The sequence below is a fragment of the Anoplopoma fimbria genome, chromosome 7, assembly GCF_027596085.1.
Source record: "Anoplopoma fimbria isolate UVic2021 breed Golden Eagle Sablefish chromosome 7, Afim_UVic_2022, whole genome shotgun sequence".
Taxonomy (NCBI): domain Eukaryota; kingdom Metazoa; phylum Chordata; class Actinopteri; order Perciformes; family Anoplopomatidae; genus Anoplopoma; species Anoplopoma fimbria.
This window is the reverse complement of record NC_072455.1, coordinates 5,600,072-5,617,488: the sequence shown is the minus strand read 5'-3', so window position 1 is coordinate 5,617,488 and position 17,417 is coordinate 5,600,072. Positions and strand designations below refer to the sequence as shown.

Genomic DNA, 17,417 nt, shown 5'->3' with positions numbered 1-17,417 from the left:
TTATTTTCCGCGCCGCTTCGGAGGCGCAGGGATCTCAGCGATTTTTAATAAGCGAGCTCAGTGGATTCGCGCAGCTGTTCTGATCATGTCGAGTCAGTTTTCAGTTTTAAGTTTGGGAGATCGAGGACGTTTCGGGGGAAAAGTTCAAGGCAGGCTATGTTGACGACAACTGTGAGGGAAAAAGGGGGACGAATACAGAATCAAACTTAGAAACTTGAATCTTCACTGAAAACCTGTTTGCGACTCAATCAAAAATGCTGCCAAATATTGCCGCTGACATTGCCTGTCTCCACTTTTTAGGATTTGACTGTGCGTCCTCTCCAGTGTAATGTGTGTGTGTGTGTGTGTAAATACCACGGTCAATACTGTGAACCAGCAACTTCTCCCTTCTCCCATCCTGCAGTGATACCATGCAGAGTGTTCGCATCGATGCAGTCCACATCGAAAGCCACCACAGGGCTGCGACCCCTTTTCCAGCTGCACAGAACAACTTGAATTTATTGGGAGGAATCAAAAAGATTTGTAAAAAAATTACACTTTTACAAACCCGTACACATGGTCGAAGTTAAAAAAAAACTAAAAAAACTGCTGCTGTATATGCAACTGTTAAATGAAGCAAAAATGAATTTAATTGAAAAGTTTGACATCTTGGGAAATACACTTATTTGCGAAGATCAATTACGACTTTAATAAATGTACAGTCAAAATGAAGCTAGCACCAGCAGCTGCTTAGCTAGTTTAGCTCAGCTAGTTTAGCTCAGTTTACTTTAGCTCAGTTTACTTTAGCTCAGTTTACTTTAGCTCAGTTTACTTTAGCTCAGTTTACTTTAGCTCAGTTTACTTCAGCTCAGTTTACTTTAGCTCAGTTTACTTTAGCTCAGTTTACTTTAGCTCAGTTTAGTTAAGCGTGAAGACTGGAAACGGAAACGAAATAACTAACCCGGCTCCGTTCTTTTGTAGCAAAATCTCCATACCAGCATCTCTAACGCTGATGTTAACATGTTCTATCTCATTAGCTCCTGGAGTCTCTGTATGTTTCTCCGCCTGAAAGCTTAAACCAATGAGATACAACGTGTTTTATTAGTGAAATTAAGAGGTGCTGGTAGTTTGTTACCGGAAGTCTGAAGGCTAAGCTAACTGGCTGCTGGCTCCTGCGCTGTACTCAACAGGCAAGAAGACACAAGAGTTGTATTGATCTCATCTAACAGCAAAAAAAATGTCCCAACTATTTTTGGATCATACGTAGGAGTGATTGAAGGTTCTTGTATGCCTTGGTTGAGGCTCGGTAACCAGCAATGACTGAAACTAAAGCCAAGTTTTGTTTTTTTTCCTCCCCTCCTCAGTCGCCATTTATCTCGGACTCATTCTACCAAAACACTAGATGTAAAATATGCATTTAAACTGCTGCACGGATAAGAACGTCATCCGAAGAAGTTCTTTTTGTGTACCAGTTTAAATGTATGTTCTTTCTTTCTCTAATCAAGCTGGGAATAAAACCCACTGGACTGGATTTTATTTGAGCCGGTTTCAAATACTAAACTGATGAGCGCTTTAGTGAGTTACCCAGCAAAACTGACAGTACACTACCGAACAAACCAGTGGCCAAGTATATTTACACACCACCAGCCAGATTCTACTATTACAATGATATTTCACTACCTGGTGGAAGGTTTTCACTATTTAGCCAACACACACAGAAGGAGTTTGTTCATTTGTTAACGTATGAACAAAAAGTTGAAACTTCAAACGAGTGCTACTGATTGCAACTGGCCCCGTATGAACTTGAGGGATTTGTGCTAAAATGTTAAAATATTCTACCAAAGTGAAAGTCTTCAGAGGTGTTGAAGGGAACCGTTTCATTTTTTTTTATTTTTTTTTCTCTACATTTCCGCTGCTGATTTTCAAGCATCTCAGACCAGACGTTTAGTCCATGACATGACAAGAAAAACATCAATATATTCCTTTTTTGTTTTAACACATTTCCATGCCCCAAGCTATGGACACTCAGTCATCACATCCATGACATATGTGTCGTCCATAATTTGGCAGAAAAAAAAATCCCAGATGGTCTGAGCTGGTTGAATCAGGATCTCATCTTTCCTCTTCTCTCCTCCCACCTCTAACTACAACATTTTTTTTTTTTTTTTTCATCTCAAATTTCTACCTCTACACCTCAGTTTATTTGTATCTTCCATGATTTTTTTTCTTTTCCATACATTTATCTTGTACATTGACATCAGCGTTTTTTGGCCCTAACAGGCTGTTTAAAAAAAAAAAAAAAAAAAAGAGAGAGAAAAAAAAGAAGCTATAACTGATTCCTTTTTAAAAAACAAAATGTTGCACAAACAAACTTCCCTGCACGGTGCAAACTACTGTATGCATACACACGTCTTTAACTATCATCTCATTGTCTTTTTATTTTTGTGTCTTTTAAAAAAAAAAAAAAAAAATGTAAAAAAAAAAAAAAAAAATACGTCACTCATGTAATATAGAGAGATCAGACCCACTTGTTTTATATATGTTAATTTTTTTCTGTAAAGCCTTAGTCCTCGTATTTGATTTTATTTTTGTAGATATGATTAAAAAAAAAAAAGGATGTATAAATTATTTTCTTCTCCCTTGTTTTTAAAATTGGTGAGATTGTTTAGCTGCACAGAAGGAAAAGAGAGCTCATTTCTCAGATTCATGTGTTTTGTGAGATTAAAAAGAAAACTGGCTAAAGAACATGCAATGTGACTCTTTCATCTTTGAGTTTAATTGTCACCTTTTAAAGTGAGTATTAGAACTTATTGCCTAAATTCCTTAGTTGTAGCTACAAGATGCGTCATGATGTTTCTTTCTACTTCAACTTCTACCACATTTCTAAATCAACAAATTGGAGAGCAATCACTGTTGTTTCCTCTGATGGTGAGAACAGAGACACCTACTCATTGGTATAGTTGCTATTTGTGGTTAAAAAACCCCAATAAAAAGACATCCTCTGGATTTGTTATCTCAAATAGTCTATGGAAAGAAAAAAGAGGGGTTTTAATTTAGTTTATACTGTGAAGCCTAAATCTGTCAATTGCATTAGCTAAGAATGTGACCGGAAATGAACCATTCTTGGTTTAAAAAATAAAAGCAGAAAGTTTGCAAAAGGTCTTAGAGGTACAATATATACATACATATGAGGATGATCTTCAGTTATTTCAAATACAAGCAGATCCAAACTTACATTTGTCTGAACCTTGCTAGAAGAATAAAAAAAAAAAATGTTCATTATGTGGTCAAATTGTGAATTAAGTAAAACAAATATTTCATATAGAATATTCTTTACAGACCTACCTTTATCAGTTAATCAAATCTAAGTAATTCTATCTATGTATTTTTAGTTCGTACATCTAAATTTACATTATAGCAATTTTTCACATAATAAAATAGACCTTTTTATTCTAAACAAAATGAATTTGGTACATTACCTTTATCATAAATGTCTTTCATTGTTGTACACATGCAAGAAAACAGTTTTCAAGAGGAATTATTTTAGATATATTATGATATAACAACAGAGTTTAGGTGTAACGCAAATCCCATTTTCACATTGAGATAAGAATAAAATGTTTTTAATAATTCATAAAGACAAAGCAACAACATTCAGATGAGTCTGTTGTTACATTAATTATTCAAAGGTTCAACCTCTTCATTTAATATTTAAGAGCAGTTCTCAAGATCACACAAGCATGCAATTCAAATTTGTGGCAAAAACTTTTACCATTTTATGGTATCATTTATCAATAACAAGGTCCATTTATTGTCATTCTACAACACAGGGCTGCACAACGAAATGCAAGCTCTCTGCTCTGCTCCCAGCAGACCACATGACAATAATAACATGACAATAAAAACCTGTGCAATACATTACACATTACACTGTGCAATAATAGTTAAAAAAGTTAAAATAGTTCTGTCTGTAAATATAATATTTCAGTTATTGTTGTTTTTTCTACTGTTTTTTTTATTGCTTATTTATAATACTTGTTTTATTTTATTTTTTTTCTCTTGTGTGCACTTTACTCTATGCTGCTGTAAGCCTGCAAATTTCCCGCTGTGGGACTAATAAAGGATTATCTTATCTTATCTTATCTTATCTTAAGTTGTGCATGAGTCAGGTTTTGTTATATTGTAACGTTTACTTTGAAAAAAAAAAAAAGAAACAATCCCTCCCCGGACGCTGTGACTGTACTCCATGAGAGGTAAAGAGGAACAAAGTAAATACACTTTAAATGTAATAATGCACAAAGTAAATACACTTTAAATGTAATAAAGCAAGTTTATTGACTTGATTGAACTTGATAAACCTCATAAAACAGCTGCACTTAGAGATTCACACTGCTGCAAAAAAGAACCTTAATATTTAATGACAAGCATCTAGTAACCAAAGTATTTGAGTTTTGACTGCATGCAATTCAAATTTGTGGCAAAACTTTTTACCATTTTATGGTATCATTTATCAATAACAAGGTCCATTACTGTCATTCTACAACACAGGGCTGCACAACGAAATGCAAGCTGTCAGGTTGCACAATCAACTCTGCTCCCAGCAGACCACATGACAATAATAACATGACAATAAAAACCTGTGCAATACATTACACATTACACTGTGCAATAATAGTTAAAAAAGTTAAAATAGTTCTGTCTGTAAATATAATATTTCAGTTATTGTTGTTTTTTCTACTTTTTTTTTTTATTGCTTATTTATAATACTTGTTTTATTTTATTTTTTTTCTCTTGTGTGCACTTTACTCTATGCTGCTGTAAGCCTGCAAACTTAATAATAAAGGATTATCTTATCTTATCTTATCTTAAGCTGTGCATGAGTCAGGTTTTGTTATATTGTAACCTGTCGATTTTATTTTGAAAAAGAAAAAAGAAAGCATCCCTCCCCCGGACGCTGTGTCTGTAACTTGACGGTGTGCGTCTGCCGGCCGGAGCTGCCTGGACGTCCGCTCGGCGCCGCTCAGCTCAGCGGGGCGCTCCGCCACACAGAGCCGGGATGAGCTGCGCGGCGCTGCCTTTTGGCTCCGGTGTTTCCATTTAAGATGCCAATAAGAGAAGCAAACAACACAAAAACAACAACAACAACAACAACAAAAAGGACAAATCCAGTTGCAGTCCGGTGATGAATGAGCGTGCAGACTGCGGACCGATGCGCGTTTGTAGAAAGTGAACGTGGAGCATTGAAGAGGCTCTGCTGGTCGTCTCTTTGTGTTGCAGCTTTTCCCTTTTGGATAGAAAGGTAAGACATTCCTGCCATGCATTATGGGTGAAAATGAGATGTGAGTGCACTTTAATTTTTACTGATTTAATGTAATAAAAAGAAAACAACAAAAGCATTTACTACCTATTGTATTTTCCACACAAATGCATGTTTCAGTAGTCTGTGTGGATGATGAGCTGGCAGATAACAGTATGGATCACAGATTCACCACCAGTGTGAACGCGGTTTCCACTCTCACACTTTAATGGATTTGTGCTTTTACGCATTTTTACGCGCTTTTACGCACTTTTACGCACGGCGTGCCAAATGGAAACCTGGTGGATTTACTCCACTGAGACCCACCTCAGTGCTGGCTGAGCGGGCTGTGGCTCCCTCCATCCCGGGTGGGTGTGTGTGTGCTCTGCTTTGTCTCAATCACGGGGCTGGCTGCGTTTCCACTGGTGTTACATGGTCTTTAGCTCGGGCCACCGGTGGGTTATTACGCGCTTTTGTTGTGCCGGTCGTAAAGTTAAAGGCCTCGAACGAAGCCTGGGCTTGGGTTGCTTTCAAGGAGTCCGTTTTTTGAGGCTGCAGCCACGCCTCGATGGCCCACTGCCACCCTGAGGCCTGGAGGCCCCCGGGAACCCCCCACCTCCCCCCCACCTCCCCCCCCCGGCAGCAAATCTGAGGCTGCATGCATGCAACAAGATGTGTTATCCAAAAACATGAGAGGTACAAAGTAAATACACTTTAAATGTAATAATGCACAAAGTAAATACACTTTAAATGTAATAATGCACAAAGTAAATACACTTTAAATGTAATAATGCACAAATAAATACACTTTAAATGTAATAATGCACAAATAAATACACTTTAAATGTAATAATGCACAAAGTAAATACACTTTAAATGTAACAATGCACAAAGTAAATACACTTTAAATGTAATAATGCACAAACTTTAAAATACACTTTAAATGTAATAATGCACAAAGTAAATACACTTTAAATGTAATAATGCACAAATAAATACACTTTAAACATAATTTACACTTTAAATGTAATAATGCACAAATAAATACACTTTAAATGTAATAATGCACAAAATAAATACACTTTAAATGTAATAATGCACAAAGTAAATACACTTTAAATGTAATAATGCACAAAGTAAATACACTTTAAATGTAATAATGCACAAAGTAAATACACTTTAAATGTAATAATGCACAAAGTAAATACACTTTAAATGTAATAATGCACAAAGTAAATACACTTTAAATGTAATAATGCACAAAGTAAATACACTTTAAATGTAATAATGCACAAAGTAAATACACTTTAAATGTAACTGCACAAAGTAAATACACTTTAAATGTAATAATGCACAAATAAATAAATACACTTTAAATGTAATAATGCACAAAGTAAATACACTTTACACTTTAAATGTAATAATGCACAAATAAATACACTTTAAATGTAACAATGCACAAAGTAAATACACTTTAAATGTAATAATGCACAAATAAATACACTTTAAATGTAATAATGCACAAAGTAAATACACTTTAAATGTAATAATGCACAAATAAATACACTTTAAATGTAACAATGCACAAAGTAAATACACTTTAAATGTAATAATGCACAAAGTAAATACACTTTAAATGTAATAATGCACAAAGTAAATACACTTTAAATGTAACAATGCACAAAGTAAATACACTTTAAATGTAACAATGCACAAAGTAAATACACTTTAAATGTAATAAAGCAAGTTTATTGACTTGATTGAACTTGATAAACCTCATAAAACAGCTGCACTTAGAGATTCACACTGCTGCAAAAAGAACCTTAATATTTAATGACGAGCATCTAGTAACCAAAGTATTTGAGTTTTGACTTTTCTTTTTACACAATGTGGTAACATTTGATTTTTTTTTCCTGTTTCCACACTGCACGTGGAACCTCTCCCATCCCAGATGATGCTCAACGTGGAAACCAGTGTGAAGCAATCAGTGGTGGATTGATTACAGTGGGAGAGGCTCGTCAGAGGGGTCGATGGGATTGACTGTCTCAGACAGGGTGGGAGAGAGAGAGAGAGAGAGAGAGAGCTGGTTCTGTTTGTGTTTATGGCACGATAGTATTGTTTAAAATATGTGAGAATCCCTGATATTGTGCATTCGGGCATGTTATTTGGCGTAGGGTTAAAGGTCAGACTTCACTCTCAGGCTCTGTGCTGTGTTTGGTCCAAGATTTGACCGCCATATACTTTTGAGTTTTTTTCTGTTTCCTTCTGGTAGAAAAAAAGGATTGTTAAGTCTGCAAAAGCTGCAACAAAGATCATTTTTAATACATCTAGAAAACACGGGCTCTCTCAGGTCACTGTGATTTCCATTTTTACCCAGAAAGCAAGCGGAGGGCTCTGCCTGACGTGATGATGTTACAATAGCCCGGTATATTCTTCTTTTTTTTTTAAATGCGCAGTGAGCTGTTTCTCTCCACAACATCTCTAAAAAGTGTTTTTTAATGTTTTATAGTCTATTGGGCCATTCGGGACATTAACATTGTTGTTAAGCCATTCGTGTGTAGCTTTGCCTTTTATGCTTGGACTCATTTTCTTGCTGGAAAACAAAATTTTCCCCCCCAGGTGTTTTCTTACAGGCTGCATCAGAGTTGCGTTCAACATTTCTCCCCCTGCCCTCACAAGCCTTCAGCAGAGAAGCGTCCCACGGCTCCATGCCGGTACGGATGGTTTGTTTGGGATGTTGCGCCGCGTTCGGCTGATGAAATAGAATCGTTTTTTTGTTTCTTCACATCGTAGAACCTCGTTCCAGCTGATTCCAGAGATTCCAACTTGCTTTCTGGCAAAAATGTAGATCATAAGAGTTTTTTATTTAAACGTGCCTTTCTCTTTCTCACGCTACAATAAAGCTGCACCCGGGTAACTGTCTTTTATTAAACCAACATGGATGCATCGATCTTTAAATCACCAACGAGCACGTCTGCATGCCACTAGAGCTGCACCGATTAGTCGACTCGTCGTTCAGTTGGTCGACAGCAAAAATAATCACGTGCTTTTTTTGATATTCGATTTTCAGAAAATGTTGTTTTCAGCCTCAAGTGGGGAGTTTTTCCTGCTTCTGGCACTTTTATATCATATTAAACTGAGCATCTCTGACAAAACAAGACATTTAAAGACATCCAGAAAATAATCTGCAGATTAATCGCGAAGGTTAAACAATTGTCAGTTGCAGCCGGAGACGACACAACATGTGATCCTGACACCCGGGATCGAGAAACTCTTTGTGAAGATTTGCAGATCGTTGGTACTGAAATGCCATTTTTAGAGTAGCCTCACATTAAATGTCCCAGCTCAGAGGTCCATGTGTGAGTCACAAGAAAGTGATTAACTGAACACTGAAGTGTCTGATGTGGGAGATGGACACAGGAGGTCATGGCACAAATTAAGGGCGCGAGATTTGTTATAAGATTAAGAGCATATTTGTTCTACGTCCATTTAGGAAAGTACATTTTTTTGTAAAAAAAAAAATTGAAAACTTAAAATGGAGGACGGAAACCAAATCGGAGTCAGAATCCTGGTCAATGATTAGCTTCTGCTTCTGTCTTCTGAGGTTTGTATTTCAGGGAGAATGAGAGTAGGGGGTGCAGAGTTGATGTTCTGGTTGTCGTGGCAACTACCTCCCCCTCCCCTCCTGTCTTTTCTCACCCCTAGCCTCCCATTCATCCCCATTGTAGTCGTTAAGCTCCGTTGCCCGTGGAGACCACAGGGGACAGTTGGGGAATGTGGTGTCCGTATGTAGAGAGTATGTATCGCTCATTGACCCAAAAACATTTTTACCAAAAAAAAAAAAAAGATAAAACCAGAACAAAGTGATTTTCTGTATTTGTATACATTTGAATGTTTTTCCGAGGTCTACGAGTTCCGGCGTTGAATCGTCCGCGTGTGAAACCGGAGCGTTTCAGAGCCGCTCGGATGTTCTGCCTCTGCTCCTGCATGTCGTGCACACTGGAGACTTGTAGCCAAGAATAGAAGGTGGCGTAATTGCCCTTTTATTGGCTTGAGAACACTCCGAATCACTTGAGTTCGCTCATAAAAAAAAAAAAAAAAAATAAAAAGAACTCCCTTTAAAGTGGAAGAATGAGCCCGGTTATGTCCTGTGTGGGTGAAAACACACCTCCAGAGGGCCAACATTTTAACAATGTCTCTCTTCTTGTTGCTGCTTCTTAGTATGTTCCCCTCTGAGATGCTTTTATTCCTGTCTGTTATGACTAATTGTCCCTCTCTCTCTCTCTCTCTCATCATTTCTCTTTCTGCCTCCCTTCTGTTCACTCTCCACTTTCTCTCGCTCAAACTGTCTTTGCCTTTTCCGAACTCACCATTTCTCTTCCTTTTTTTTTTTTTTTAACCCAGGCCTCCAAGATAGATTCCCTCAGGAGTAAAGTGGACTTGCTGCGCCTCCCTCTGGCCCTCTCCACCAAGTCCATCAGCAGTCGTAAGAGTCAGCTGGGCGTGGTCTGGGAGAAAGGCGGCGGCGGCTCGGGGGCAGGAGGGGCCCGGAAACCCCGCCCACCGCCGGCCTCCGACATGGACAACGAGTCGACGTACTCGGGCTACTCCTACAAGTCGTCCCACTCGCGGAGCTCCCGCAAACACAGGTAGAAGCAATCTGACGCTTCTTTTGTCCGTCAAATGTTTAGTCTATAAAATGTCTGAAAAAGTCCAGTTTCCCAAGCCGATGTCTTCATATCACCTGTTTTGTCCGATCGTCAGTCCAGAACTCAAAGACGTTCAATTTCTGAAAACCCCCCACATATTTACATTTGGGAAGCCCAAAGGAATTTATGACTTTTGCTACAATATTACTCTTAAGAAAGTAATCAATTATCAAAATAGTTGCTGCCTACTTTTCTGTTGATCGATTATGTGTTTCTGCTCTAATTGAACAAGTGCATAAGTACATTTATAGTAACATGCTCTTTTTTTAGAGATATTTTTACAACATTGTATATATTTTAGCATGAGTAAAAAAAAAAAAATGCAGCTGAAATCCTGAAAGGATTAGTTAACGGAAAGAAAATGAAGCTATTAAATAATGGATGAATTGTTTTAGTTTCAAGCAAAAATGCCCGACACTCTATTGTTGATTATCTTCCATTAATTGAAAAAAAAATCGTCCGATAATCAATAATCTGAGTAACTGTTGCTGTCCTAGAATAAATGCATAAAAACAAAAGGACAGTGGAAACAAGGAGAGGCAGGGATTCATTAGAAAGAAGTGGCTTTAAAAGCTTATTTCTTCTTCTCTGGTTGTTTTTTTTTTTTAGCGGTTTTGGACCCTTTAGCGTTTCTTTTAGGCTTGTTGGATTAGAATTTTAGCTTTCAAATAATGACATCACTGACTAGAGGATTAAACATAACCTGACTTGTTCTTCTCCTCCAGGGATAGGAGGGACAGGCATCGCGGGAAGAGCCGCGACAGCAGCATCCGCGGAGACAAATCGGTGACCATCCAGGCTCCCGGAGAGCCGCTGCTGGACGCCGAGTCCACCAGAGGAGACGACAGGGTGCGAGTTCGATTCCAGTCACTCCTCTAAAGCCTATTTTTTTTTCTCTCTCTAACGCTTCTCTCTTCCCTCTCTCTCCAGGATGACAACTGGGGCGAGACCACCACGGTGGTCACCGGCACCTCCGTGGACAGCGCCTCCAACGAGGACCTGACGCGGATGTCCAAGGACCTGGAGGATTCTTCGCCGTTGGAGTGCCGCCGTTACCTCAGCCCGGCGTTGGGCGCCGTCCTGGGCCTCTTCGCCCTGCTCACTCCTCTGGCCTTCTTGGCGCTCCCGCAGCTCCTCTGGCGGGATGCTCTGGAGCCCTGCGGCACTCCGTGTGAGGGCCTCTACATCTCTCTGGCCTTCAAGCTCCTGATCCTGCTCATCTCCACCTGGGCGCTGTTCCTCCGCCCGCCCAGAGCCACCCTGCCACGCTTCTTCATCTTCCGCTGTCTGCTGCTGGCGTTGGTCTTCCTCTTCGTGGCGTCCTATTGGCTCTTCTACGGGGTGCGGGTGCTGGAGCCCAGGGAGACGGACTACAGGGGGATTGTGGGATACGCAGCATCTCTGGTGGACGCGCTGCTGTTCATCCAGTACCTGGCCCTGGTGCTGCTGGAGGTCCGACACCTGCAGCCTGCTTTCTGCCTGAAGGTTGTGAGGACCACAGACGGAGCTAGTCGCTTCTACAACGTGGGACATCTCAGGTTAGTGTGTGAGGAATATCAGCAACATTTGCCTTTTTCCTCATTTATGGGGGAGATTTTTGTCTATTTTAAATTTGTTCTTATTTCTTATTTCTTATTTTATTAAACATTTACCTCATGTAGATAAAAAAAAACATTGCAATCATCAAGACGGTTATCTGTGCGATCTTTGTTTGTTTGTTCTGTTTGTTTATGAGCAGGATATCACAAGAATTATCAAATACATTTTTACAAAACTTGGCGGGAAGCTCAGACACGGGACTAGTAGGAGTTGATTACTTTTTGTTGTGGAAAATTTCGCTATTTATGAAGCAACAAACTGTTTCACTCATCACTCCTGACCTGTAAAGGCAACATATTTCTTCCGGATTATTTGGTTCAAGATGAATATGTGAAAAAAAATCCAAAGAAAATCAGCATGTGGCTCAAAGGTTAACAGTAACCTGTCTATACAGGAAGCTTTTCAGCTGCATCTTTCATTGATCCATCTCACGCACGCTTCACTGTGTAAACATCATTCTATTTTTAGGCCACATGACGGAGCTACACGCATAAACGCATTTTAGTGCTCATTTTTTAATCTCCTTTGAATTTAAAGTCTTATTTTTATTTTTTTCTTCTGTTCTACATGTCTGTCACTACAGTCAAGTACTGCCAAAACGTGGGTGTCCTGAACTCAGTACTGTGCCTGAACGCATCCTGTGTAAACACAGATGGCAGGGCAGAAGCTGCTGCTTGTACTCTGCTAACATGCTGCTCATGTTACCTCCTGTGTGGGCTGAATGACCCCAAATTGCTAACCTTAAGTAAGCCGACATGGCAGCTGCAACTCTTGACGGCACTTTGCACCACCAACCGTGTTTAGGTGAAACATGATAACAAATACCTTCCCAGCAAAATGTGACTCTTTTTGTCCTCATCTCTAGACTTGGACATATTTCACTAGTCCTGTGCCTGAATCACTTTACAATTTGACGTCTTACAATGATTATATTATCCATCCATCCATCTTCCGTTAAGGGTCGCGGGGGTGCTGGAGCCGATCCCAGCTGTCAATGGGCGAAGGCAGGGTACACCCTGGACAGGGGCCAGCCTATCACAGGGCTGACATATAGAGACAGACAACCACTCACACTCACATCCACACCTACGGGCAATTTCAGAGTCATTAACCTAAGCTGCATGTCTTTGGACTGTGGGAGGAAGCCGGAGAACCCGGAGAGAACCCACGCTGACACGGGGAGAACATGCAAACTCCACACAGAAGGTTGTCTGGCCCGGGAATTGAACCCGGGCCCCTCTTGCTGTGAGGCGACAGTGCTAACCACTACACCACCGTGCAGCCCCTTGATTATATTATATATGATTATATTCCCACGCAAGATTATAACATTTCTAAACTTTAAAAGAACAAAAAAATTATCGAATAATAGTGCAGCATTGGCAGAATCTCTATATTTGAATGCTGTCAAGTCTAAGAGATATGATACTTTCTTTATTACAAAATGAGCACATGAATGCTGAAAACTGTCGATTTAAAATAATATTTTTCTTCCCACAAGCAGTTGAGTTTCTGCATGTTATAGCTACTATAAGGCTTTTTAAGGTCAAGCTCAAACTGGAGATGGTCATATAGTGCTTAATAATTACTGCCCTGCATCATCACTGTTTTTGTCTCACGCTAAGCCTAATGGGACTGTTTCTGTCTCCGGTTCACCACTTCCCTTTTACGTGCATGTCCATGTCATGTCGCTCAAAGCTGTTCTACACTGATAACGGCGCTTTTGTTTTGAAATGAAAATGCCAGTTGATAAAAGGAAGTACTTTTTCTTTTTCTTCCCCCCCCCCGGTCTCGTGCGGCGCAGTATTCAGCGGGCGGCGGTGTGGGTTCTGGACCAGTACTACACCGACTTCCCGGTCTATAACCCCGCCCTGCTCAACCTGCCCAAGTCCATCCTCTCCAAGAAGATGTCTGCCTTCAAGGTCTACAACCTGGGGGAAGGTAAAAAAATAAAATAAAAAAAAAGATTCATCATTAACCTTTTCTATAAAATGTATTTAAAATACAATAAACTGGGACGGGAAGCAAACATTAACTGGGAAATGACACAATTGTAGTATGTTGCCTGCGGCAGGAATGATATCATGATTCAGGCGAGTATGCAATATGAGATATATATATATATATTGAAAGATTGATTTTTCTTTCGACAGACAACAGCACCAATAACTCTACGGGCCAGTCCAGAACCATGATCGCAGCCGCTGCTCGGAGAAGAGACAACTCCCACAACGAGTACTACTACGAGGAGGCAGAGGTGGAGCGGAGGGTCCGCAAACGCAAGGCCAGGTGAGGACCACACCACCACAAATACACACGTAACACATTCATATAAAGATGCAGATTGAGCTTGAAGCTTATGATGGAGTGTAAAGGATCCCCCATGAGCCAAGTGAGTTTAGGTTCGGTCTACTAAAAGCTAGCCTCAGCTAATTAATAAACAAAGAGTATTTCTTTCACGTTATTTGTCGTCATTCGACCCATCGTTGATGTGAGGACTATTTATCAGAGCAGCTTTAAATTTCGGTTGGCGTCTCACTCACTCTGCCGCTGTCTCCTCCTCCCCCCCCAGACTGGTGGTGGCGGTAGAAGAAGCCTTCACCCACATCAAGCGGCACCAGGACGACGAGGCGACCCCGTCCTCCCGAAACACCCGCGGGAGGTGATGGACCCCAGGGAGGCGGCCCAGGCCATCTTTGCCCCCATGGCGAGGGCCATGCAGAAGTACCTCCGCGCCACCAGGCAGCAGTCCTACCACAGCATGGAGAGCATCATCAACCACCTGCAGTTCTGCGTCACGCACAACATGACCCCTAAGGTGAGGAGGGTATTTCAAGTTTTTTTTTTTTTTTTTTTTTTTTTTTTTTTTTTTTAGATTGACATAATTTTACAGTAATTATATCTGTTTAATTTATTGTATTTTTCATTTTTTTTTTTCATTTTGATTATTTTTCTATTTATTTTATTGGATCTCATCACATTTCTTTATCAAATTTTTATTCTAGACATTTTTTTGTATTGTTTTAAATTAATCAAACTCTTACTATTAAGAAGCTTTTTTTACATTTCAAGTACATTTTGAGCTGTCGGAGTTGACCCAGTTCAGTGTCCTCTTTAAACATAAATCTTGATATTGAGAAAATATGAAATTGGGTTGAAAATCTGTTTTCGGCAGCTCTAAAAGTGATGCTGTGCTTTCAACTTGATATTATGTCTCTCTGCAACATTAAACAGATACTGACAATAGTGAAACTTTCTATAAACTCAGGCTTTCCTTGAGCGTTACCTGAGCCCAGGTCCGACCCTCCAGTACCTGGACACCAGCAGGGGGCGCCAGTGGACACTAGTGAGCGAGGAACCGGTGACTTCTGCTCTGCGCCAAGGCCAAGTCTTTTCCTTGAGACGACTGGACTTCTCCCTGGTTGTCACGGTGACGCCCCTTCCCTTTTTGCGCCTGGGCGAGGAGTTCATCGACCCAAAAAGGCACAAGTTTGTCATGAAGCTCCAGTCAGAGACGTCTGTGTAGGCGGACGGTGACTCAAAGATACTAATCTTAGTGTTTTTAGGGTATCTTTTTGTACCTTTTTTATAGTTATTTTTCATGATTTTTTTTTTTATTTGTTGATAAGCGCAACACCCAAATGACATGGCTAAAATAGTTACAGAAAAGAGAAGCCAAGGCAACGGCAATCTCTGACCTTTTTATGTTTGCTCCAACATTTAATTAGAAACCTGCCTTTTTAAGTGTTCTTCTAGTTTCCAGGAAACTTCGTATTAGTTCTGTTTCTTAGTAGCATTTCAACACACATTTAGTGAATTACAATCTTTTGAAAAAGATGAAATGACCACATCGGTTAATAAATCGTATTCAAGAGAGTAAACTAATGTACGATGTGGACCGTCCGTGGTAAATAAAAAAAGAAGTGTCTGACTGTGTGAATGCACAGTCAGACATTAGAAGCTTCCTTTAGCTCACTCTTTGTCAGGGCTAGTCCTACTACTCCTCTTCCCTTTTTACGAATTTTGCCTTAACAGGCTACTAATGTGCAGAATCAGGAAGTGATTTACGTTTCTCCTGTATTTTTCTCACCTTTTTGGACACTGACTGGATTCGCTGACTGAATCAAAAGGGGAGGGGAAACTGCTTTTCAACTTCTCTATTTTTGACTCCACTGAAAAGTGGACATGAATAGTTTCCACTGAAAGTATGAAGTAAGAAACACTGGATGGACTTGATGGACTGAGCATTTCATAAGTGCATTGTTTTGTGTTATTTCTTGCTCAGGTTTTTTTTTTTGAATCACCTCTCATTTCTGGAGAACCTACAGATATGCACTCCTGCACTGAGAAAGAATATAACTTTCTAAGCACAATATAGGACCAGTTTATGTCCAGTAACACTGATAGTGGATGTTGTCACCTCTACGTATGAGGTTTGAGTTGGATTTAATGAGCTCCAGCACGTTACAGCCAAGTATCGCCAATGTGCTTTCTTTTAGGCAGCTTAATGTTTATTACTGTCTTTGATATTTTGCAACGTGTGTGTGAATTTGTGTGTGTGGTTGAGCATGGTTGCATCACCAACCAAACAAACAAGGCAACTGCCTCATGGCCTGTGACCCAAAAGCCCCAGGTTCCCTCCATGTATGGAATTTGATTAATTAAAAAGGTTTGTATTTAGGAATGTAACACAGCTAAAGTGCGATTATAATCTAAGACGGGTCCGTCTGTCTTGTAGAGGTGCCCTGTGTCAAAATCAAATTTTAATACTTTAAAAAAAAGAAGTGCTCAAGTATTCTTCTTCTTTGCGCCTACATTACCAACAATGCAACTCAACTGCCACATCTCGATGCATCTCAATATATCGCATCCTCACTTTTATAAAAAAATGACCTCAGATTGCCACTTTTCATTCATTTATGCAAGCAAGTCTGACAAATCTGAACTGTTTCCATTTAGAAAGTGCAGAATCAGTTATTTCTTTTTGGTGCTTTTGCTTAAAAACTTTTAACAATTCCTTCCAAAATCTAAATAGTTGCGGATTAATTGCCTTTTGATTAACTACGATGATTAGTAGACTAATTGTTCCAGGCCTTGAACACTAGTTTTTGCCGTATACTGTAGATTAGGGGTCAACAGGGGGCCCCCGAGCAGGTTAATCTGGCCATGGGTTGATGCGTATGCATATAAGTGTGTCTTTTGTCACTCAGATGTCCTTTTTATACTAAAAATGGAGATTTTCGTGCCACTTACAAGCAGTTTAAGTGTACATTTAGGTGCCGTTTTCTAAGGTTTTATGTTTCCGATTTTTTTTTGATGGATCACTTTGTTGTACTCCGATATAAGCTCCTAACACTTGTTCTTGAAGAGCATTGTCTTTGAAAGCAGTTATTTACCGTTAAGATGTTTGTTTTTTTTAGGACTGAGTTGATATAAATGTTTTTTTATTAAAAGATCTCACCCAAATCTATTTGTGTCACATAAGTCACAAGTTGTCTAGAATTGTTCTTTCAGGGAAGTGATGACTGTGTGGGAGTGTGTGGTTGAAGTTGTGAAGCTAGGATGACGTGATAACATTTCCATTGCTCGATATATTCACCAAACAAGGGAAGAAATAATACGTATACACACCGTACGTAAGTAAATGGAACCATGAAATACAAAAGAAAGTATTTAGTTTCAGAATTTTGGGGAACTAGTAATGGGAAATTTACCCAAAAGGTACCATTAGGAATATTTTCTTCTTTTTTCAGGCTTATAATTTGATAAACTTTAACTGAAGACAAAGTTCAAGAGCGTAATGTTTATCACCCAAACAAGAATATTTAGTCACT

At 39.5% G+C, this 17,417-nt stretch overlaps 1 protein-coding gene across 1 annotated transcript; it reads left to right on the top strand.

Annotated features, from left to right (window-relative positions):
- Positions 1-4,992: 4,992 nt before the first annotated feature.
- On the top strand, positions 4,993-17,041 carry LOC129093245 (vang-like protein 2). The gene is given in 9 exon segments (XM_054601195.1): positions 4,993-5,278; positions 9,680-9,924; positions 10,710-10,833; positions 10,915-11,522; positions 13,388-13,524; positions 13,737-13,872; positions 14,156-14,225; positions 14,228-14,401; positions 14,852-17,041. Coding segments are annotated over 8 exon segments (1,578 nt in total). The 5' UTR covers positions 4,993-5,278; positions 9,680-9,853; the 3' UTR covers positions 15,110-17,041.
- Positions 17,042-17,417: the final 376 nt, after the last annotated feature.